The sequence below is a fragment of the Pavona decussata genome, unplaced genomic scaffold (assembly GCF_977016875.1).
Source record: "Pavona decussata unplaced genomic scaffold, jaPavDecu1.1 SCAFFOLD_59, whole genome shotgun sequence".
NCBI lineage: Eukaryota > Metazoa > Cnidaria > Anthozoa > Scleractinia > Agariciidae > Pavona > Pavona decussata.
This window is the reverse complement of record NW_028145481.1, coordinates 1,098,371-1,122,405: the sequence shown is the minus strand read 5'-3', so window position 1 is coordinate 1,122,405 and position 24,035 is coordinate 1,098,371. Positions and strand designations below refer to the sequence as shown.

The 24,035-nt window shown below is 40.2% G+C and overlaps 1 protein-coding gene across 2 annotated transcripts; it reads right to left on the bottom strand.

The window, feature by feature from the left end:
• Positions 1–68: 68 nt before the first annotated feature.
• On the bottom strand, positions 69–23,465 carry LOC146479321 (uncharacterized). Of its 2 annotated transcripts, none has more exons than XM_085110951.1 (3): positions 23,213–23,465; positions 10,589–15,883; positions 69–7,879 (listed from the first exon to the last, which is right to left on the bottom strand). In XM_085110951.1, exons 1-3 carry the CDS (start codon positions 23,337–23,339, stop codon positions 972–974), a joined length of 12,330 nt encoding a protein of 4,109 aa, XP_084967077.1. In that variant the 5' UTR covers positions 23,340–23,465; the 3' UTR covers positions 69–971. The 2 variants fall into 2 exon arrangements, with proteins under 2 accessions (XP_084967077.1, XP_084967078.1); XM_085110952.1 differs by lacking the exon at positions 23,213–23,465 and adding an exon at positions 19,474–19,605.
• Between the last annotated feature and the right edge of the window lie 570 nt (positions 23,466–24,035).

The window sequence follows — 24,035 nt, the reverse complement described above, 5'->3', positions numbered from 1 at the left end:
TTACCGCTCTTGGGTCCGATAAAAACAGTCCCTCGTTTCATAACCCTTAACGATAATAAAAGAACCAGTAAAGTTCATTTTAATCTCTTTATTGAAAATAAACACACAATTTAAGCTTAACTGATTTACAAGAATTGTTTTGTTAAACCCGAAACACGAAAGGTTAAACGTCTGGTTAAACGTCGTTTCACTAGAGGAAAATAATTTTATAATTTCTTGCGAGAAACACTTTCTTTGTTACAAAGTGGATGTTAATTTTTTACAAAATGTTTCAGTTTCAAATGAGCTAAAGAACTTCCAAATATTGAAATGCTATCGTACAGGCTATTGAACGTAGTTTAAGTTTTAAATTTACATTTCTATAAAATGGTAGAAAAAATACTGCCTTGAATTAAATATATTAGTAGAAATTTTGTCTGAAAGAAGTTACTTTTCTCTATTTTGTAAAACTTTAATAAATTATTCGCTATATATACGATTCTATGCTACCTACGAAGCACACGAAATAAATGGATGAAAAAACTAATTGCTTTGTTGTTCCTGATATTTTCGTTTGGGTTTTTTTTCTCTCTCTCTTCATAATATGCAACGACATCTAGTCTATCAGAAACTACGCAAATAATGCAACGAGCCAATCAAAACTCCTAACAAACTGACATGTGACCGGTAATAAAGGCGGGAAAACGTGCCAGTGATATATGCATATATGACTATTTTGACTCCTAATTGGTCCAAAAACAACATGCCTTTTTCTGATTGGCTAAAGGATTATGCGCAAGATTCTTGTTGCCCTAAAACTGCAAAAACAAAGGAAGCGAATGGCAATTTAAGCGTTGAATTAAAAACTGCTTGCGTCTCGATTCTTAATATACCGAAAGTAAGGCTTTTATACGTACGTTTCACGCAGTAACTGCATGACTCAGATATTCAAGTCTTCAAGCTAAAGTCTTTCTTAGTTCAATGTTTGTGTTTCAGTACATCGTATATCCAGGTTTCCGCGCCCCAACTCTCTCTGACAGGATTTGTTTTCTCAGGGACTTCATCTCTCTCATCTTGTTTTTCAGCAGATTTCTCAACCGCTCCGATTCTTTTCTGCTCTGTTGAATGGCCTCAAGTAGTTGTGTTTCCTGCTTTGATCCTCCAAAATCCCCGCTCAGCTCTCCTCGCTTGCACAACATATTTTCCATCTGCGCGCATTTGAGGTCTGCGTGTAAGCTTCCTAGCTCGAGGTGATAACTCTCCTTTAGCATCCGTATCTGCTCCATCAAGTCAGCGATCTCTCTGGTCCGTTCATGTAGCTTTTCTTTCATGATATCTAAAACGTCGGTTTTCTCGCTGGTGTGCATTCTGCTGGCCTGCAGACGCAACTTCAGATTATCAATCTCCATGTCCTTAGACTCCAGTGCAAGCCTCGAGGATATTTCGTCAGCGTGTCTCTGTTGCTCATTAGCTTCTTGTGTTATCCGCACTTCACGCTCCAAAGCCTCCACGCGCTCTTGCAGGAATTTAATCTCGTTCTCGTAACGCGTGCGCAGTCGTTCCAACTTCTCTTCTTTTGAATGGCTCGCGTTCTTTTGTTGTTCTATTTCACTCAAGACAGTCTTCACCTCGCGTTCCCAGCATTCTCTCTCGATCACATAGCTCTGAAGTTTGCTATTCGTCGTGGTCAGATCAAGCTTCAGCTCCGATTCCCGGCTGTGCTTCTGTGCAAGGTCTTTCTTGAGGAATTCGTTCTCCTTCGCTGTTACTTTGAACTGGGTGAGACTTTCGTTGTGTTCTTGTACTTTTTCATGTAACTCGCTCCTCAACGATTCAGCTTCGGCTTTCAACTTGCCAATTTCGAGCTGCTTGCGCGCAGAATCAGCGCATGCGCTACTTTGTACCTTCACCATCTGTCGTTTTAGACTTTCCGCTTCGTGGAAGGAATTCGCCGCTTTCTCCTCGGCAATGTTCATATTTTCTTCGGATTTATTCAACAGCTCTTCGATATGCTCCTTCTGCTCAAAAACGCCTTTCAATTCACGATCAAGGTTCTCTTTTTCGTTTTTCACTTCGCTGAGTTGACTGCTAAAGGCGTTGCTCAGTTCTTTCTCCTTTTGCAACAGAGCCTGCAGTTGTGAACAGTCTTTCTTTGTAGCGTCTAGCTGCTGTTTTAAGATCTCATTTGTGGCTTGGAGACTTCCACGCTGAATCTCTAATTCCTCGCATTTCTCGCGCGAATCGTTCAAGTCCACCTCCGTTTTGTCCAACTTTGAGCTCTTGTCGGCAACGTTAACTTTCAGAGCTGCAATCTGGCTTTCAAGGCCTGCTATCTCCTTGACTTTCTGCTGACAATCGGTTTCTAATTTGGCGATTTGCTCCTCAGCTCTACCAAGTTTGGTGAACAGCTCTCCCTTTCTTTCGTTCGCGTTCTCAAACAGCCTTTCAAGCTCATCGATCTTTGATTGGTTAGCGCTTAACTCTTTTTCTTTGTCTTGAATCAACTGCTGCGATGCTCGATCATTTGCTTCCAGCTCAAACGTACGCCTCTTAAGCTGCAGTATGTGTTCCTGTAGAGAGTCTAATTGCTGTTGACTGCCCTTGATCTCGCTCTTGGCGTCCACAATCTGCTTACGCGAGGCTTCAAGATCTTGCGCATATCTCTCCTTCTCTTCCTCAGAAGTTTTCAGCTTGGCTTTTTGTTCTTCCAAAGCTTCTTTGGTGTTCCACAGATCTTTCTCGAGCAAGATTTTTTCTCCTTTCGCCTCCGTTATCTCATTATCCTTTACCTTCTCCATTTCCACGGTTTTAAGCTTGAACGCCTCCAAGCGCCTTCTCAATCGCTTGACTTCATCTTCTAATTTCGCTTTCTTCTTTTCCAAGTCATGTAAGTACCTCTTCATCTCAGATGTATTGTTTCTCTCCTTCTGAAGATTGTCGTCTAAGCGCGCTACGTCGTCCGATTTCGTGGCCAACTCCTGCTGAAGCCCTCTGTTGTCGTTAAAGGAGTCGAGACACACTTTGTGGAAGGACGTTACTACGTCTTTCATAGACGTTTCCCGAGGCGTAACAGGACGCGCGTCAACTCCATCGGTACCTTCATCATCATCATGAGCAATGAACTCGGAAGACGGTAGCTCAGCAAAGTGCTCGCCGCTGTTTGTAGCCTTCATTTTTCGGACAACGTTCAGCTTAGCTTGCGCTTCGGCCAAAAGATCTTCGATGTCGGCGTTTCTTTCTTGGAGTTCTTTTTCCAGCCATTCCACTTTCTCTGATGTGATTTCTAATCTCTCTTTCAGGTCATCATTCTCGGCGCTTGCTTTAGTCAGCGTATCTTTTGTCTTCTCTAACTCATTCTTTAAGCTAGCATTTTGCTGTGACAACTCTCCCAATGTCTGATCGCGTTTGGTAACATCTTCGTTGAACGCTTTCTCTTTATGACTCAGCACGTCGCTCGTCTGTTTTAGCTCATCTTCGGTTTTCGCTAACGACGCCTGAACATGCTCTAAATCTGCTTTGAAGTTTCCGCGCTCCTGGATCACCTTTTGATGCAGAGTTTTGAGCTTGTTCATTTGATCGCTCCATGCTGCCACCTCTTTCTCGTTGGTCTCTCTCTCGGACTGTAGCGTATCTTGAAGCTGTTGAGTCCGCTGTGCGCTTGAAGCGTTCTGCTCCTTCAGCTCTTTGTTCTCTGAACGCAAATTCTGGATCGTTCCCTCTGCTTCTGTGAGATAGTTTTGACTCGCCCAGTACTTTTCAAACACTTCCTGTTTCTTTTCTTCAAGTGACTTAATCTTGAGCTCGTCGTTTTTCAGTTCCTCTTGCAACTCTTCAACCTGCTTCTGTCTTCTCTCTAGTGCGCTCTTTGTTATTGAGAATTCTTTCTTTGCCGTCAGTAGATCCGTTTTCAAATTGGCTGCGGTTTCTTCGTTGCTTGCGATGATGACCTCCAAGGCTTCATTCAGCGATGAAACTTTACTGGAACTCGATTCCTTTTCTTTAAGCAGCTCGTCACAGGTTCCTTGCAGTCTTGTAATTTTCTCGTCTGCGACTATGATCTCATTAGAAAGCCTCTTTCGTTCTTTTTCGCTGGTCTCGTGGTTTTTGCAAAGACTCGTGTACTGTTCCTTCGAGTCAGCGAGTTCTTCTTCAAGTCGCTTCATCTCTATTGCTTGTAACTCCGTTTCCTTCCTCAGAGCATTCCCTGCTGTTTCTAAAATGCTGACTTTCTCTTCCATATCGGAGTTTTCTTCGCGCAGTCTTGCAAGCGAGCGCTCTAACTCTTGCATGTTATTCTTGTACGTCTTGCAAACCGCGGCGTTTTCGTTCAAATCCAGCTCCACTTTTTGCCTGGTGTCCTTTTCTGAACTCATCTGTTTCTTCAAGTTCTCGACCTCTTTGCGAGCATTCTTTAATTCGACCTGTTGTTGGCGGAATTCTTCTCGGATTCCATACAGCTCTGCCTTCGCTTCTTCTTTCTCCTTCAACAAGTCATCAAATTTCGCCCTGAGATCTCGAAGAGTTGCTTCCGTTTTATCCAGTTCACGAGACAGGGCCTGCTTCTCATTGAATTCCGTCTCCAATGTTGCAATCTTCTTTTTATCACAGCGACCTTCTTCTTTCATCGCCCTTAAGCTCGCTTCCAAGTGAGAGATCTTCTCGTGTGCGACCAAAAGTTCTTTCTCGTGCGCGATCTTCTTCTGCTCGGATCGCAGGAGACTGGAATCTAGAGTTGATATCTGTTGATTAGCGCGGACAAGTTCAGCGTGTTGTTGTTCTGCTTTATTTTCGTACTCGCCAAACAGTGACTCAAGCTCGGTGCATTTGCTCTGTAATTGAATTATAGAGTCGCGATTCTCCAAGTTCTCTTCCTTCACATTGTTGTGCTGTTCTTTCGTCTCTTCTAGCAGGGCTTCTTTCTGCGCCAAATCTTCTTTCAGCTTTTTAATTTCTTCGCATAGCTTCTGAGAGGTGGTTGCCAAAGTTGATAGCTGGTTGCGAAGGAGCATAAACTCCTTGCTGATAAATTCGACATCTCGCTGGCAGCTCTTCGTGTCATGTTCGGGAACCTTCGCCTCGGTTCGGAAGAAGTCGAGATTTCTTTCAGTCGTGCGGATACTTTGTCTCAAATTTTGCATAACCGCATCATTGTCCGAGACAACAACATCTCCTTCTCTTGGTGAGGCCATCTCTTCTTCAGCGTTTCGCCCGTCTTTACTCAAGGCATTCTTCATTGATCCTTTCATCTCACGATTCATAGAGTTAACTTCATTCATCAAAGTCTCCACGTTCTGCTGCTGCGCCAACAGTTTTCTTGTAGCGACGTATAAGTCGTTTGTGAGACTCTGCCGTTCTTCTTCAAGTTCGTTTTTCTTTGCTTCCAGCGCTTGAATAACTTCTTCTTTTTGGCTGACTTCTCTCAGTACATTAGCTTTCTCTAAGCGCGTCTTCTCCAACAGTATTTCCAGCTCTTCGTTCTTTCCTTTCGACTCAACAAGGCTCTTTTCCATGGCGTCGTTCCTCTTCATGCTGCCCTCTTGTGCGGTCGTTAGTTTAGCCGTCTCCAGATTAGCAAGGTTTAATTTCTGCTGTAGGTTTTCTTCCTCCTGGACTGAGTTCTTGTACCGTTCTTGCATTTCCGACAGGTCCTTCTTAGCGAGCTGCAACTCGTCGGCAAGCCTTCGGTTTTCCGAAGACAAGTCGAGGTTAGCCTTTTGCAGTTCTCCCAGAGATTTTTCTGCTCCACTCTGCTTTTCCTCCATCGTTCCTATGCGCTCTTTTGCTCTTTCCAGATCGGTCCGCAGAGCCTCAGCATTATTTAAAGCTTCGTTCTTCTGAGCTTCAATAAACTCTCGGTTATCTCTCTCTTTGTCTGCTAATTCTTTCAGCTTCTTATTCTGTCTCTCGGCTTCGGAAATTGTCAGCTCAACTTCACACTTTGCCTCTGACAATGCCATGATATCCGTGCGCAACTTCTCGTTTTCGGCATGGAATGCATCGTTTGTTATTTCAATCTCAGACATCTTGGCTTGGAATCCCCTGAGTTCACTTGCTAATTTTGTGTTTTCTTCATCAGCTTTCCGTAAATCGTTCTTCAGATTTTCCGTTTCCTCGCGGTAACTTTCTTTGGTTCTTTCAAGCGTTTCCATGCTTCGTTTCATGGCTTCGGCTGTGACTTCAGCGCTTTCTCTTTTCTTCTTCGTCTCCACAATCGCCTCCACCAAGCTTTTGTTTTCATTTTGCAAAGCTGCCTTTTGTTCTTCCAGCTTAATAACTTTAGCATTCGTTAATTCGTCACGAACTCGTGTGGCCTTGAGTTCGCCTTCCAGTTTCTGCCTCATTTTCTCGGATTCCAAGTACTCATTTAAATCTTTCTGCAGGTCTCCATTTGCTAGTTGTAAATCTGCACACTCTGCTTGTAGATTGGACACCAAAACTTCCAAATCTTTCTTGTTTTTCAGCAACCCATCCACTTTGTCTTCCACGGTTGCCATGGGAACGCTACTTTGCCCAGAAAAGTAAATTTCATCTCGATTACCAGGCGAAGCTGAAAGTTTTTGGTCAATACTTCGCAGAGTATTTTTCTGATGAGTGCTTTCTTCAAGTAGCTGTCTCGAAAGATCTTCGAATTTCTTCTTTTCGCTAGCTTCGTGCTCGTATTTTTCGGCCACCGATTTCGAGTACAATTCTAATGTTTTTTCCTTCTCTTCTTGCAGCTCGATCTTTTCATGCAGCTCCGCGAAATCCTTTTCGCGGTTATCAAGCGTTGATTTCAAAAGGTCGGCTTGCGAGGATACAACGGCAAAGTTGCGCTCCAGTTCAACAACTTTGTTTTTCGCATCTCGTGATTCGCTGTCCAGCATCTTGACTTTATCTTCTAAGCTAACCAAGCTTTTCTCTTTAACAGCCACGTCGTTTTTCAGCATTTCGTTCAACTCCGCGAGGTGCTTCGTCTCGGTGTCGGTTTTCTCCTTACGCACAGTAAGATCGTAAAGTTTACCGCGCATCGCTTCGTTTTCTCGGACAACCGCTCGGAAGTTTTCTATCATCGTCGGCATCTTGCATAGCAGGCCCGTTTCTTGTCCACCAAAGCTATCCCCAGAGAATGCATTATCAGAGGCCACAGAGTTCGGACTGTTTGGACCCGAACTGAACTCAAAATTAGACGTAAGAGAGATGCCGAGCGCGGAATCCGGCGACACGCTCTCGTCTTTACGGAAGCTGGCACTCTTTCGTAAGTCATCTATTGTCCTGGACGCGTTTAGGATCTGCTCCTCCATTTCCTCTTTTTCCTTTTCCGTGGTTTCGAGTGCGATGTCTCTTTCACTGAGCCTTTTCTTCACATCTTCGATCTCTCTTTTCATATCGTAGTTTTGTTTCTTGACTATCTCGTACGCCTCGTTCGCTTCTGAACACGCGGACTTCAAGCTAAACAGCCGCTCTCTCTGCCTCTTGTCATCATCTCCCATTTTCTCCATTTTGATCTTCAGCACATCCAGACTTTTCATATTTTCCATCCGCAGTTTTTCTTCTCGTTTCAAACACTCATCCTTGTCCTTGATCAACGCTCGCAGATCGAAGTTTTCCGCAGTCAGCTGTTTGATCTTGTCATCTTTTCCTTTGATCGTAGCTTGCGCGTCGCTGAGGCCCTTTTGAAGCATAATCATTCGTTCCGTTGTGTTCTTCAAATCCTTATCAACTTTATCTCGCTCTTCCTTGGTGAGTAAATACTTCAGTTCGGCTTCCTTCAGCTTGCCTGTTACTTCTTTGTAGTCTTCTTCCATCTTCGACTTCTGCTGCCAGTCAAGAAGTTGCTGCTGTATGTCCATTCTGAGCTCGCCTACTTCGACCTCCAATCTTTGGTTCTCTTCCTGCAGCCGCTCAATGGCTTCTTCCTTGGCTACAAAAGAGAGCGTTTACAGTTATCGCTTATTGCTAAAATAAACAAATTAACACTTGGCAAACTAAAGAGTAAACTGACCTGCACCTTGGTTATAAACAAGCTAACGCCGAAAACCAACGCGTCAACGCTGATACACAACAACTATAATTCTTTGTTTTCTTCTAATCCTGATGGGAATTAGTTCTTTAAATAATTGGCGTTCCCAACATTTTGATTGCAGTTTAAAGTGGATGAATCGAGCTCACTCAAAATCAAAACGCATTCTTTCACTTTGCGCCAAAGATCGAAGCTACTTTCATTCTTGATTTGTTAAGTATTTAGGTTTTTGAACAATTTTTTAAATGAGTTTAAGCCATGTCATGTCCTTCACAACAAAGTTAGCGTCCTTCAATGAAACAAAGAGGTTCTTTGAGCTGAACAGAAAACGCGCGTCGCACAAAAGGCGATAAAAGGCATTTCATGCAAATCATATATAAACTATCTGTTAGCTAATCCTAAAGCTAAATTGAGCAATCTAGCGTGGTTGAACTTTTAAGGCATCATTTTAAGCAGGTGTTTATCAATTATTTCGTTCTTAGAGGCTAGAGCGCAAAATGTACAAATGTTACTATAAAATTACTTCCTATGAAACAATAAGCTCTACGGAGGCAAACGTTTGTAGCGTGCCCAACACAATGGCATGGCATCGAGCTCTGATAACAAAAATTACCTGCTTAGCATTGAAGTAACATAACGGATGATAATTGTCTTTTTAAAGAATATAAACTAGTTTTGTTTAAAAACAAATCTCGTTTCGGGAGAAAAAAACCTTGGTTTCGTGTAGAACGAAAGCTTAAACTTCTCAAAATAAATTTGTGAAGCTTGACCAATAACGAAGGGAATCTCACCGAACAAAAAGGAAAATATAATTAATGAGGTACATAAAAACAAGACATTTTATGAAGCTTGTATAGAAAAAGTTTACACGCACGTTGAGAAAGCTAATGAAACTGTCTGCTAAATAAATTTGGCGGTTGTTAAATAATCTTTATAGGTAATTTACCAGTCCGTAAATCCCGGACAAGCCATCCATTAGGGAAATTTATGCTTAACATAACAAGAAAGGTGTAATGCTTAAACTTAATTGTCCTGTGATTGTGTACAACCGATAACTAAATCCTATGGCTCTCGAGCATAAATGTTTTATTCTCGTCAGCGATTTAGCTAAGTTTTGCGTCTGGCGCACTTTTAAAACACTGGTGTTTTCCGCAGGCGTTATTATTCAACACCAAGATTTTGTGGTTTTCTTTTGTTTTCAAGACTTTAAAGACCAAAGGGAGGAAAGCTATTGTTGGTGCTTTGTGTAGGGCTAAGTCGCCGCCAAAGATTAAAAGGACAATGATCCAAATCAGCTGATTTGTTTTGTAAAAGAACTCCTGGCCGACACAACGCGCGCAAAAGCAGCGCTTTTGGGCAAGAATTCCAGCAATGTTCAATTAGGTCGTTGATAAATAATTGCTTTTTAATTCGGGATGTGTCCAAATTCAAAACTGAAATTTAATTTAAAAAAAAAAATTGTGAATTGAAACAATGAAAAAGTATTGCGTAAAGTATTTAGCGGTGCGAAAACAAATTTTATATTTGCAAAGTAAAGGAATGTTAGGATCACACCCATTTGCCATTTTGCATCCAAACTGAGCACGGATTCTTGCTATAAAACGTAATCTGAAAATGTGTTTAATTTATTTTTCAGAATTTTAAATAGCTTTGTAGGTTTTTTTGGCGAGAATTAACCTTCTACCCTTCCCAATCAATGCATGATTCTAACTTTTCAAGTCCTACAAAAGCAAGACAGTACGGTATTTTCTCGCCGAACAAGCGGTATTATCGCTTGTTTCAAATTTTGCATTTTGGACTTGTCAGTATCTAGAAACTAGTTTCAAGTTTTGGACAATTTATTGTCTATGATGGTAAACATAGGGTTGAGTTCAACTTCTATTTATAACTTTCTTCCTCTAGTAAGGGATTTAACACTTAATTCCAACGATTCCCTTGAAATGTGCTTGTACTATGAACAACGCTAGTTTAACCTCGGTTTAAAGAATCCGTGGCTAAGAAAATTAACTTCAGGGACCGATTTTTCCAAGGCCAATAAACACTAAACCACGAGATTTTTGTCTCCCTTTTTGAAAATGTTTTTAAAAGCTAACTTAAGCGTAAGTCTAAGTTATAACTAAATGGAAAATTTTTTGTCGATTAGTATTTAATCTGCCGATTAACGCTTATCCACAATTAAAAGTTAACCGAGGTTTACAACTCGCTTATCAAAAGTGTTTTGAAAAGCTAATTTCAACCTAATCGTAAAGAAAATTTTAAGTTAAAACCGAAGAACAAAAACGGTTTGGAATAATCTTTATTGATTAGTTATTAAACTAGAATCAAAGTTCAAGTTAACCCGGGATTAGCTTAATCGCGCTTTGAACAACTGGGCCCTGGTTAAACCTGATCTTGCGAAAGCTATTGGCAAAACAATTGGTGACAATTTGAAGTGACAAATCGCCACTGAATACAAAAACCGCGAAAAATCGATCAAAGGGCCAATAGTTAGCGTTGATTTGGGAAGACGTAATCGAATGACAAAAATTGTTCTCAGCTTGAAACTTGACTCAGTTGAAGAGTTGGTGTTAGAAAGCGTCTTTTGAAACAGGTTCAACATCATTTACTTACCAGCTAATGTTGAATCCCTGTCTTGAAGTGCGTCACTCAAACTTGCCTCCAAGCTTTCAATCTGACTCGTCTTCATGACCTTTTCGTTCACAAGCTCTCGCAGCTCCTTTTCCTTCTCCGCCATAACTTCTGCGTTCTTTTCAAGAGTTCGTTCCGTATCCTGTACGCCGCTTTCAACCTCTTGAATCTGCTTTCGAAGAAGTTCTAGCTCATTCTCTTGGCTGATTTTGACATTTCTCAATTGCTGCACCGTGTCTTGCAAATCAGCTTTCTCCCTTTGAATCTCCTTTAACTCGACCTGAAGAGTTGTCGATTGTTTCTTAAATTCCTCAAGCCCTTTATGCAATTCCTCCAAATTTTCACGACTGAAAACTTCGCTAGGACTCCCACACACGCTTTGAGCTTCAATCCTTACTATTGTTTCGCCATCTGCAGTGTCGTAGCCAACATCATCCTGCTTTGCAGACAAAAGATCTTGAATCATCTTCTGAAGCTTCTCTTTTTCTTGTGCAATTTTTTCAATTCGCTCATCTCTTTCTATTATATCCCCAACCTTTTGCTCCAAGTTCTTATCTCGTACGCTTACTTTTGTCTCCAGCACTTTGATTTGCTCCTGAAGTCGTTCAGTCCCCAGCTGCTCCTCCATCAACTGTGAAACGGTCCTCTTGTCTTCCTCAGCTTGAATTTCTAAATCTTTTACTTTTTTATCCGCACCCATGAGCTGGTTATTGAGATTGTCTACTGTTATTTTTAATTCGGAGTTGTTAGTTTGAAATCTTCTGTTTTCAAGCTTGATTTCTGTTTCATTGATTTTAAATCTCTCCACTTTTTCTTCTAGTTTTCCAACCTCCCTTTTGAGCTCGCTATTTTGGCTTTCGTGTCTGTAGTTTTCTTTCTTCGTTTCCGCGAGAGAAGCTTCCAAGTCTGAAATCCGAGCCTTAAAGATTTCAATGTCATCAACAGCATGCTGTTTTTCGTGTTGTTTCTCATCAAGAGACCTCCTCAGATCAGAAATTTCCGTTTCGTAGTGTTCAATTTTCTTCACTGAACCTTGCTTTTTCTGTCTTTCTTTATGGAGCAAATCTTCCAAATCTGCAATCCGAGTCTTGCAGCGTTCTGTGATGTCATGTATTGCATCGTCGCTTTCTTCTTGTGCTTTCCTGACCGAATTCTTAAGATCAGAAATTACGGATTCGTATTCGTCGATCTTCTTCTCTGCATTGCTGTTTTCGCTCCTCTCCTTCTCAATTTGGGACTTGTACCTTTGTATCTCATTTCTTGCAATCTGGTTCTCTTCTTGTGCCTTGTTTAGAGAACTCCTCAGATCGGACGTTTCTGATTCGTACTTTTCAATTTTTTCCTTAGCAGCTCGATTTTCTCTCCTCTCTTCCTCGAGCGATTCTTGCAAATCAGAAATTTCGAATTTATACAACTCAAACTCCTTTGTTCTATTAGCGTTTTCTTTCTTTGATCTTTCAAGTGAAGCTTGCAAGTCTGAAATCTCGCTTTTGTATCTGTTGACATCCCTCACGTTCCAGCTGTTTTCTCTCTTGGCGTCTTCGAGTGAAGTTTTCAAATCCTCGATCTGGTACTTGTATCGTTGAACTTCTTCTTTTGCGACCTCATTTTCTTTACTTCTTTCCTCGAGTAAAGCTTTCAAATCTGAGATTTCATTCTTGTTCTTTGTAATTTCTTCTTCGGCGCTGGTCATTTCTCTCTTCGTTTTGCCCAGCGAGGCCTCTAGAATAGAAATCTGAGATTTGCATCGTTCTGTTTCGTTCATGGCTTCCTGATGTGCTTGTCTTGTTTCGTCAAGTTGCGATTTCAGCAGCGAAATTTCGGACTTGCTCAACCTTATTTCCGTGGTAGTCGCATCGAGCTCTTTTTGGGATCTGTTCAACGCCGTTTCCAAATCTGAAATTTGGGACTCGAGTCGCTCGCTAACTTCCTTCGTTTTCTGTTTCTCTGTGAACATTTCATCGAGTAAAACTTTTAGTTCCGAGATTTCCGATCTGTACCTTTCAATTTCTTCCTCTGCCTTCAGATATTCTTTTGTCATATCTTCGAAAGATGTTTTCAAGCCCTCGATTTTAAAATCCCGTTTTTCGATCTCTTGAACTGTATTATGATTTTCGTCAAGCGGAGATTTCGGTTCAGGTATTAGTAAACTGTCCTTCACAATGCCTTTTTCAACATTGTTATTCACTTTACATGGATGGAGCTCTTCCTTTGCGTTAACCTTTTCTTTTCTTGTTTCTTCTAAAACAGCATTCAACTCTAAAACTTGGTTCTTGTATACCTCAGCGTCTTTTTCGATATTTTCTTTATCGTTGCTTATTCCGTCCAGCAAATTCTTCATTTCAGAAAGTTTGCTTTTGTGAAGTTCAATTTCTTCTTGTGCCTTGCGTAAATCTTCATCCTTTCTGTACAGCTCTGTTTCCAACTCTCTGCTTTGTTCTTCGGAATTTGCGAGGTCTTTTCTGACACTATCGATCACCGATTCTAGCACTGCAATGTTTCTCTCGCCCCGGCTGCTTGCCTCAAAGTGCAGCTCATCTGGAACGCGCCGGCCATCTTCGCTGTCGAAAACAAATGCATGATTGGTGAGGTTTTCATCATTGACGCTCATAACTTCTTCCAACGAACGGGATTTTTCAACACGCATGTTTTCTTTTTGCGTTACAATTTTGTCACAATTCTGAGACGTTCTTCTTGTTATATTATCCCCAGTGTAACCAGACAGTGAACTGATTTCCTGTTCCTGTGGTTGTTTGAAGCTCTTGAGGAGTATTTGAATCTCTTGTTCTTGCTTTTCTAACTCTTTTTGGAGCTCCTTGTTCCGTTTCTCACTCTGTTCTTTTTCCTTTAAAGCGTCTTCAAGAGCGGTCCAAATCCCGGATACTCTCTTTGGATAATTAAAGGGTGGATATTGTTCGCCACTGGAACCGTTTTCTGACTTGTTTTCTTGAAGTTTACTGACTTCTTCTTTAAGTTTCTGCATATCTCGTTCTTGATGTTCCAGCGTGGCTTTAAGCTCTTGATTTTCCTGGCTCAGTTTCTCTGTGAAAACCTCCCTTTTGAAACTGTCTGTGCTTTTGTCAATGTCAACGTCATTGAAGAATTCTACCTGAATGCCTTTGTCTGCACGTTTGACCAGCGTAAACTCCGTTCTGCTAACTTTTCGTTCGCCTTTAAAGAATCCAGTCACAGGGACATCCATCGAATGTCTCCTTCGTAATGCACGAGGACTCTCCCAGCGAACTTTATCAACTTTGTATGCTTTATCTCCAACCTGAACTCCTTTATCGACTCCATCGTGTGCGAGAATGACTTTATTAAGCTGCGTTATGCTGTTCCTTCTAACAGCGGAGAGCTCCTCCTTTAACGTTTCAACCTTGTTTTCAAGAGCAGGTTGTACGTTAGGTTTGAAGTTCAGCTCAACTCTGTGCGCTCGAGTCCTCACTTTGTCTTTGTCGTCTATGTGTGACACTTCCTCCCGTTCTCTTCCCACTTCATTCTTAGCATTCTCCAGTTCTTCTTTGAGATTCAACGTTTCTTTCTGAGCCTCAATTAAACTTTCCTCTGTCGCTGAAATCTTCTTTTCCTTTTCCTCGAGTTCCTTTTCCATTTTCTGTTTTTCCAGGCTTCTGCTCTCCAACAAGCTCCCGAGATTAGAGAGACTGGTACGAGATTCAATCAACTCATCTGAGAGCATCAGCTTCTCTTCCAACATGTCCGCCATTTTGCGCTTCATTGACAGTATTTCCAGATCCCTTGGCGACATGGGGCAAGTGGAATCTTCACTCTTTCTTTCTATACTGTGTATCACACTTTCAAGATCCAACTTTTCCACCTGCGAGGCTCTTCTCGCCACACTGACGCTTTCAACTTTTGCATCCGCTGTTGAGAATTTTGTAATGGATCGTAGCTTTTCTTCATCTTCTCTTTTTGAGATCTGCGCCAATCGAAGTTCATCAGACAAATCTTTCAGCTCTACTTCGAGGGCCTCAAGTTGGGATCCCACTTTGTCCTGTAATCGTTTAGATGTCTCCACGTGCGAAGACTCGATCCTGTCCAAACTTTTAATCTGGTGTTTGGCTTCTTGTACCATCTTTAACATGTGGGAGCTTTCTTCATTCTCACGACCCAGCCGATTCTTCAATCCTTCGGTGACGATTCGTTCGGTTGCTGTGGTGAGCTTCTCAACTGGGACACTTTTTTCGGGGACTTTATTGTGTCTGCCGACAAGCGCACTTTCCACATCCCTTCGCAAGCTTTCCTTTTCCTCCTCCGTCAATGAGTAGGACGATTTCCTGATCTTTCTGGGAGAAATCAATCCGTATTTCTTGAATTGTAATTCTTCCTCGCTGTCTTCCTGCATTAGGTTTTCTAAAGCCTCCTTTTGTATTTGAAATTTCTTCGTGGTGACACTGTGGGCTAATATCTCATTTTGTAATTGCTGAAGAAAATAGCGCAGCCTGGTACTTTTGTCAACGCTCGTCTGCAAAAGGTGCGCATGCTTCCGAACGGCTTCCGATCTCTGTACCCGAAGCTCTCCGACTTTCGTCTCCTGGATACGAAGCTTGTTTCGTAACTCGTGTAGCTCATTATGGAGTCGTTTGTTTGACTCGTTCATCATCTTTACTTGTCGCTCAAGAATTTTGTTCTCCGTTTCCAGCGAAGTTGTTTTCGATCGTAGTTTTCTCATTTCTTCGTTGTACTTGTCGTTCTCTTTTCTTTTGTCCACGAGCTCTTCATCCAAGAGATTTATCTCGTGGCGTAAATTTTCAATGGTTGTATCTTTCGCAGCCGATAATCTTTTCTCGTTCTGTAGACTATCGTTCAGTTTATTAATGGCATCTTGGGCTTCTTTCAAGTCGCTCACTACTGGTGACTCTGCTTGTACCAAAGACATTTTAATTCTGATGCGAGGTTCAGAATCAACTCTGTTCGATATTAAAGACTTTTTTGTACTGTCAACTTCTTCTTGATTGCGCTGCCTTCTTTTCCAACTTATGCCTTCGTGGTACGCAGTCTTTTGGTCTTCGGAAATCTCTTCCTTTTCTCTCGATTGTGGTTGATCTGTAGCTTCAAATCGTATTTTCAATTCTCGTCCAAGCTTTGCGAAACTAGGAATAATAAGTGTTTCTGCTGTTGACGAGCTTTCACTTCGAAAATGAATTTTCTTTTCTTCTTTGTGACTGGATGGCAGGTGTTCGAGCTCGGAGCGAGGCTTACGAATATCCTGTCCAGATGACACCGGTAACACGTTCAATGTTTGATGGTGAGTCATATCTATAGGAAATATAAAATATTAAACACGTTAAAAACAGACATTTACGTCAACTTATCTCTAAATTTGCGAAGGTTAAACTGAAGTTTTGAAATAAACTCGCCCTGTGCCAGCTCATCACTTTGCCTAAAAATATATCTGGTGTATATGGTGTTGCAATTGGTAAAACGTAAAAAAATACTGCGGTTGCTTATAATTCGCTTAATTACAGGACCGTAACCAGACTTTCAGGAGTGACGAGGCAAGTGTTGTGAGCGTTTAGGTGGGTCTGGGGGCATACTCCCCCATGCAGGAAATTAAATTCCCGAAATCTAGAAGCTCTCAAATGTAATTTTTAGTGCACATAAAATCTTCAATGATATTTCTAATAAAAAAGAAGAAGAAGAAGAAGAAGAAGAAGAAGAAGAAGAAGAAGAAGAAGAAGAAGAAGAAGAAGAAGAAGAAGAAGAAGAAGAAGAAGAAGAAAAAGAAGAACAGCCTCACCCAAGTGTAACTTGATGGTAGCAATTTTTTTACTTACAAGTCAACATTAATAATTATTATTTATTCTCGCTCCTCGGCCGTGCGATACTTACACCAAGTATTACATTTCCTCCGTGCTCGTCGCTTTTATTTTCCTGCTCCCGACTTCTCTAAAAAACGACTATGTGAGAGGCTACAGTTGCTTACGGCCCAGTGGTGTGGTGGAGCAACATTCCGCAGATATGGTTAAAAATATGGTTAAACAAGCAGTATCAAATCCTGCAATTCACAGTAAGCTTGCTATAAATGTAGGCAAGAAACTATACTGGTCGAAAGACGGAAGGAAAAAGCGGCCAACATGGAGTAGGAATCGTGTAGGCCTTCCACCTTCTTTAACCAGACTCCGGGCTTATGGCATGCATGACGATGAAAATTACGATCGTATGAAAGTCTGCAAACTCACCATTCGAACTTGTTTACACCGCGCATTCCAGCCGCATCTGAGAATTTTTGTTGACACACATTTACTAATTTTGAACAAGTGGCCCTCTGGAATCATTTGAATTTTTCAATAAATTCGTTCACAATGTGAGGGTTATTCTTTCAGGACGCAACTGTAAGAACGCTATTTGGGAATTATTTTTCAACCAACAATGTATATGTTTTTTAATTTCCGGATAAAATTAAGACGAGGCGTCGTCTTGCCTCATGTTGGCTAAGTCCCTGAATTAATGGATGTTTTATCTGCACCAGACGCCTTTTGCGTCATTGGTCAAGAATAAAATTTTCCGATAAAATCAACTGTTTACGCCCAGGGGGGTGTTTGTCCTCTACAACTGTGTACCTAGTTACCCTAAAATAGAAACATCGGGACCAATTTATCGCCTAAAATAAGAATTTACATTTATAATAAACCCTAGCCGTCAATTGAATAAAGCTTGGTTAGTTTACAACGCATAATTGAACATAAAAGATTAGCCTCTAGGAAGCCAAAGCAACAGGCTGGGCCTGAATGTTTGTGAATTGAGGGTACACAAGGATGGATGAAAGTATATTCATAAACTGTGACAACAGAATTTTCTTGAGTAATATATAAGCTGTTTCCCACTTTTGAGAATGAGCAAAAAATGTTACTTACAAAACCACATACAAGTGAAAGCTCCGGTATTTAAAAGTACTTCTTGTGGTAATACCATGTATTATGGTGTGCAAAGTGGTTCTGACTTTTGATCACAAATCCGTGACCACTCAAATGAAAGTTTAAATAGCTCTTTTCCTGTGCTACTGTTGACCATGCTGTATGATGTAACTCTTATGCTTTCAAGTTAGTAAATAAAATCCCGAAATGTGATCAAACTCACACAAACGCTACTGAGCACTTATTGATGGGCCGGGAATCCCAAAGCGCGACCATTCCGAAATGAAAGCTGCAGTTTTTAAACAGTTCTTGCGTTCGGTACTGTTCAGTTTATCATGCTGTATCAGGTGGCTCCCATATTTTTAAGTTGATGGGTAAAATCCCGGCTGAGTATGACCGCATTTACATGAAAGCTACTGTACTTGAACAGTGTGCTTTAAAGTTTGAGTCCGTGGATGAAATCCTAAAGCGTGACATTGAATTGAGTGGAAGCTATCTTGATCGACTGATTGAGCAGAGCTTTACTGTGGTGCTGTGGCGATATGCAGGAACCATTAACCAAAGGGTTTTCCATTTAACCATTATAGAACTTTGGGTTAATTAATCGGTACTTTATGAAAAGTCGGTAAAGCGTGTTAACTTCCATATATAGTGGTCTACAATTCCTCGCTCTAGAGCAGGGCTAACGTTCGAAACGTCAAGGCTTTTTTATCTGTTTACCGTGATCAATTTGCCTTAAAGTTATCGACTCAGTGGATAAAAGCAAATATTTGTTTTCGCTCTTCCACCGTCGCAGCACCATTGTTTCTTTAAAAACTAACTCCCTTTATACAATCCTTTGTGATTCATTAGCCTTGAATGTCCGACACATGCAATTACAACTTAATTCTATGGCCAGAGTTTACGGAGCTTTTTGGAATCTCTTAACGAAACGGAACGCGGAACGGCCGGTCTTTGAGGCCAACACTAGAAGCACATGATAAATCGCTGTCTTCGAGAATTCTTAATTGCTAGGCGTCGCTTACAAGTGGTTTGCACTTTGAAAATGATTAAGAAGTATTGTCATTTGTTGAGTTTTGAATATCAGATAATTTTGCAAGTATATGTATGTAAGTTTACTAAGTGTAAAATCCGTGATGCGCTCTTTGCAGTTGTAGAGTCAGTTTGCCTCGTAGAATGCCCAGTTAGCCGATTTAAAGCTCATTATTTGGAAAACCAAATCGCCGTGGATGAGGAAATAATTCCCATAGCGTCCTTTTAAATATCTCGTGTATAAGTGTTTTAATTGTCTTGAAATTTTGGGAAGGAAATAATTTTACCGCTTTGTTTCGCAACGTGTTCTGGCAATTCCAATATCATGTAAAGGACTGTAAAGTAGCGGAAAAAAAAATGCAAACTTGACATTTCATATGGCGTGTAACTTGATGATTCGCTTGCCTTTCGATAGTAAACACTATATTTGCTTGTATGTTTGCTTGTGATATTACTTAAAACCACTCTCAGGATTAACCGATAATCCACTCAAACAACAACGACAGTTGTAGGTCTTCGCAGGTTATAAACATGAATCCAAGCGACTTCAATCATTTTCCTCTGCCCAATAACTCTCAAAACTTCACTCCGTGCACAGTGCATCGACAAAAACCTCAAGTACGGTATCATAGTTTTAGATATACAACAAAATAAATGATTTTGCAACGTTAAGTTGGTAACAAAGCATTTTAAACGTTTTGTTTACCTAATTTCCATCGATGACGCGCGATTGCGCCGGTCAAGTGACCAGATGTCCTCAAGTAAACAGCTGAGCTTACACGAAACCGGAGCGAAAGACTTGAAAAATTTTCGGGCGTCTCTAGACTATAGTAGTTATAAACTGTTTATGTTGACTTAAGGATGGTATTTTGGCTCCAAAACATGAAGCAAATCATGCTGTGCATTGTTTTGTAAGCTACATGGACATAGGGAAGCCAAAAGATTTGAATCGTTACTTACAGGAGACCCTTTAAATCCGCCATCTTGTTAGGCACACCACCAAAGTGTCCGGTCAAATACGTTGATTCCCTTTAAGTATGTTACCACTGACGCGAATAAGCCAGGCGCTCAGAGTTCAAAGAGATTGTTAATGAATTCTGCAAAACCACTGTGCATAAACTATGAAGCCGTGTGATTGTGACAATAATTAAGTTGCATAGTCAATTAACCATGATAACAAAAACCTTTCATCCAGTACGACGGGTTTTTCTTGTCGGTGATTCGTCTGTTTAACAATCCAAAGGATCGATAAATCAAAAAGATGAATCAGCATGTGTTATTTAGCTGTTATTGATCAAAGACGACATCGTTTGGTTGTTTAAGCACGTGTAAGACTGATTTCGCGCGTGTTCTGTGTCCTGTTGGCGGGAAAACCTTGACAACCTAAGAACCAATTAAATGCTTAGAATCACAGCGTCTTGCATTCACTGTCATGTGGTGTAAATTAAAAAAATTAACAACTATAAAATTTGATTTCCTTTCAAACTATAAATATTGAAAAATCTTCGCAGGGCGCTTTACAGGCAAAACCGCTTCGATTAGAGAGTTACGATAAGCTAAGAACACTTGTTTTACAAAACCTTCCGTTTTCTATCCGAGAGTAGCGGCCTAAAGCTACAAAGCTCGAGATCTTGACCTCATCGAATATTGTCATTCATAACGAAAACTTATTTCTATACTTAAAAGCGTTGTTTGTGTGAATCGCATAAAGCGTGCCTTCTTATCAGCTAGAAATATACATTTCACACCAATCTTGCAGAGAAACAATACGGAACCCAATAACTTCAGACAAAGCATAGTGGCTGTTTGCGCAACTCTGCTTCGGTTCAGTTGCTTAATGAGCGTCCTTATTAACTGAATGACACCCAATTAGAGAATTTATAGACAATCCTTGTTGTTACACGACAATAACTTCAAAGGGTGGTAAAAAAAGGCATGGCAAACACTATTTAATGCTTGGCCGGAACTTTTAATTAACCAAGAACTGAACTCGCATTTTATGTGGACTAAAAATACTTGCAAAGAGAAATTTTATTCTTTGCAGCATTTTTGCGGAGAATCGAAGTAGAATCATCCATGACTTGAAATGGTCACCAAATCGTGATTACTCGTACCCAGATGGCAATGTCGTGCAGAAAAGCATTTTTAAAAGGGAGCTTTAGCAACGACGACAGCGTAAAAAAAGCAATAGGCTTAATAACCAAAACAACAACTCTGCACGTGCATAACACCTTTTGGTGCATTTCTTCGCCGTCACTGCTCGACTAGGACGTGAAATTTCCTGATGGGATGTTATACGGAGGACGTAAACACACGACGACAGATTCTTCTTTCTATTGAAACTTGGGTGGGCTCGCCAAGAATTCAACCCCAGAAAATTAAATGGGATAATCATGACGACGTTTAAATAAAACGCCAATTTTAATATAGTGGCGTCTTCGCTGCTAAGGCTTCCAAAAATTTATTGCTCGGTGGATTGACAAAAGTTACCTGGCAACAATATCAGATAACGTTCAGCAAAACTGCCATACGGCCATCAAGTCAAGAGACAGCCAGTCTGTAACTGTGTTGTTTACTGCACTACTGAAAACTCTTTGGACTTTTATCTCCCATGCAAGTTATCATCTGATAGTTCTGATGTTTAAACGTAAATGTAAAGACTTCTAAGTTTGCTATGGATTTTCATTGATGTCACCGACTGAAACGAGCTTAACTGCATATCAACTGAAGATACTTTTTTAGAGAGGCAATGGAAATTTTTTCCTCTTGTACCTTGAGGTAACAAGTTATTAAACCAAAAATATATACTGAATAATACATCATTCTCATTAATTCCATTGCGCATATGCAGTAGCAGTATGCAATGAGGATGTTTGTCCCAAGAACCCAGTTTAATGGCCTTGCTCCCATGCCACGAGTCTCATTAAGCTCAGTGGTGGCCGGAGCATCCGAACTAGTAAACGAAAGGTCATAGATTCTACTACTGTTGGACAACTCCGATTTCGTTTTTCCGAGTATAAATACCTATTCACTGACTGAATAAAACATCATTTTCGATATAGAGATTGTTTCGAGAGTGGACATATGCAATAATATATTTGAACCGAGGAAAGTATTTAAGGTCATGGAAGAACATCGAAGTTTTGTACCCAACTTTATAGTAGCTGATAATTTTATCTATTTGGTCTCGTTTATTCATCCATCACGGGTATATCACGAACTCATAAAATAGTGTAGAGCACTGCACTGGAATAGAAAATTTTTTTCCGAATCAGACTGACGTTCAACCTTTTATTTTTCCAGGTATAATTCTTTTCAAAACTGCTTGTGTTATCCTCTAACCTGTAATATCAAAGAACAAATTCTCCTATCTTGTCCCATACTTTTCTTATAAAAGTACTGGGGGGAAGTTATTAAAAGATCAAGAAAATTCACCTTGGGTGATCACAGCCTTAATTCCCATGTCCTCAGGGGTTGAATAATCATTGATATTACAAGGAGAAATTTAATGCTGATTACCGCTAGATCTTAATTAAAGGAGGTTGCTTTGTCAACCAGCTGTCTTCGTAGCAGACCAATCTTAAGTGGCTATCATATTGCAGGAACAAACATCGCCCACGTCAGAGGAAATCATTTTGGGTCGATTCCAACAGCTAATGGCATCGTTTCCAATTTTACCAATACATTTTCCCCTTCCCATAGCGACAAAATATAAATGTTACTCTGCCCAAAAAAAATCACCTTTTGTTAGAGGTAATAACACTAATACTCTCCTGATAAGAATTTTTTTTTTTGCGATAAAAACTAAATAATTATTATATACTGATGTGTCCTAAGGTAAGGTTTTGTCATATTCAAATGTTTCAATACTGCTTTTACATTTTTCGTACGCCCAGTGTGATGCAAACGAAGAGATTGTGGCAATTAGATAAAAGATTTTTTTGAAGTGGATTCGTCGATTTTTGACAAATATTGACCGAATCATTAGTCATTTAATACGTATATACACTTTGCAAAGCTGGTGAGGAGATAGCATCAAACTAGAAAATATAACAAAGATTGTTCACGATATCATCCTAATATATTTAGAATAATTATGTGAAGCATAAAACCAAACCTTGTGTTTATTTTCTCCACTTAACGTATCGCTTATTCTACGAATAATTATTGAACTCCTGTTTTCAGTTGTATACAGTATTTGTATATCGTTATGCGTTTGGAAGTGTTCGCTGCCGCTTTTAGTGAACATAATTTTCTTTTAAGAAAAGTTAGATTTCTCATTAAAGAGAAACTTCAGAATTTGGAGTAAGTCAAGGAGATTGGTTGGAAATAAGCTACGATTGTCGAATGACTTAAGTCTTGTATTTCGCTGTTCTGCCATGACAAATTACTGGCAACCCCTTCTCTTGTTGTCCATACAAACTATATATCTTAACATTAAATATTGACAAATAAATTGAATCAACCTGCGAAAAAATTAGGGCAAACAGAAATTCATCGCAGTAAAGAATACATTTGTGCGCGGTTATTTTCTAACTAGCTAACAAGGGAAGCACAAATGGTTCCACTCGATAAGTGGGAACTAAAAAAACTAAACTAAGAAATCTATTTACACTGAATATTTATCCTATGTATTCGTTAGTTCGTTAGTTTATTAGCATGCACTTGAGTTAAATGTGTATTTCACCTAGATACTTACCAACATTTGTTCGATTGACTTCGTTTAGCGCCACCGAGCGTTGAAGATCCTTTGAGGGTAATACGAGAATAGGAGAAGTTTTAATGCGGTACCGTACGCCGGTCGAAACCGCTAAAATGAAAACCATCAATCAATGTTATGTATTTTGGAAAGACACACAATTACACTGCAACTCTTAAAAGCCTCGATTAGCATATTGGTGCAATGAGTTAGTTTTCATTTTCCTGCCGAATCACCCAGCGGGGATTTTGCAATCGCGAATAAGACTCATCGCTTGCTCGTGTTTTGAATAACACATTTATTGAAATTGTAATAAGTATTTTCAAACAAAAGAGGGGAAAGGAAGGATTTAAAGTTGATAAGAAATAGACTAAATATTGCTTTTTAACACCATTAACCAGATATCAATTTTCTCTCTAATTTTAGAGTCATTAACTGACAACGAATGCGGAGTAATAAATTTACACACTCGAGTATAAAATTAAGTAAATCCCCTTTCGATAGGTTGTTTGCACGAACTCTGATATTCTCCAGCGAATGGTTTAAAATATGGCAATATATATATACATTTTTTTTATAGAAACACTTCTTAAAATAGATGGAATCTATCGGAACAATGGCTTCAAACTAAAGGACGATCCAACAACAAATACAGAAATAGCGCGTTTATAAGTCCAGCGACGGAAGTAAATTGCTAGCTAGTCTTCACGTTCTAATGGGCTTTTCGGATTACCGAGGATTTTAATACACGAGCTTCTTTCAGGCTAAAATAAGTGTTCGTAGTTGGAAGTTGACAAGGTGTTGCATTGAGGGATTGAGTCAT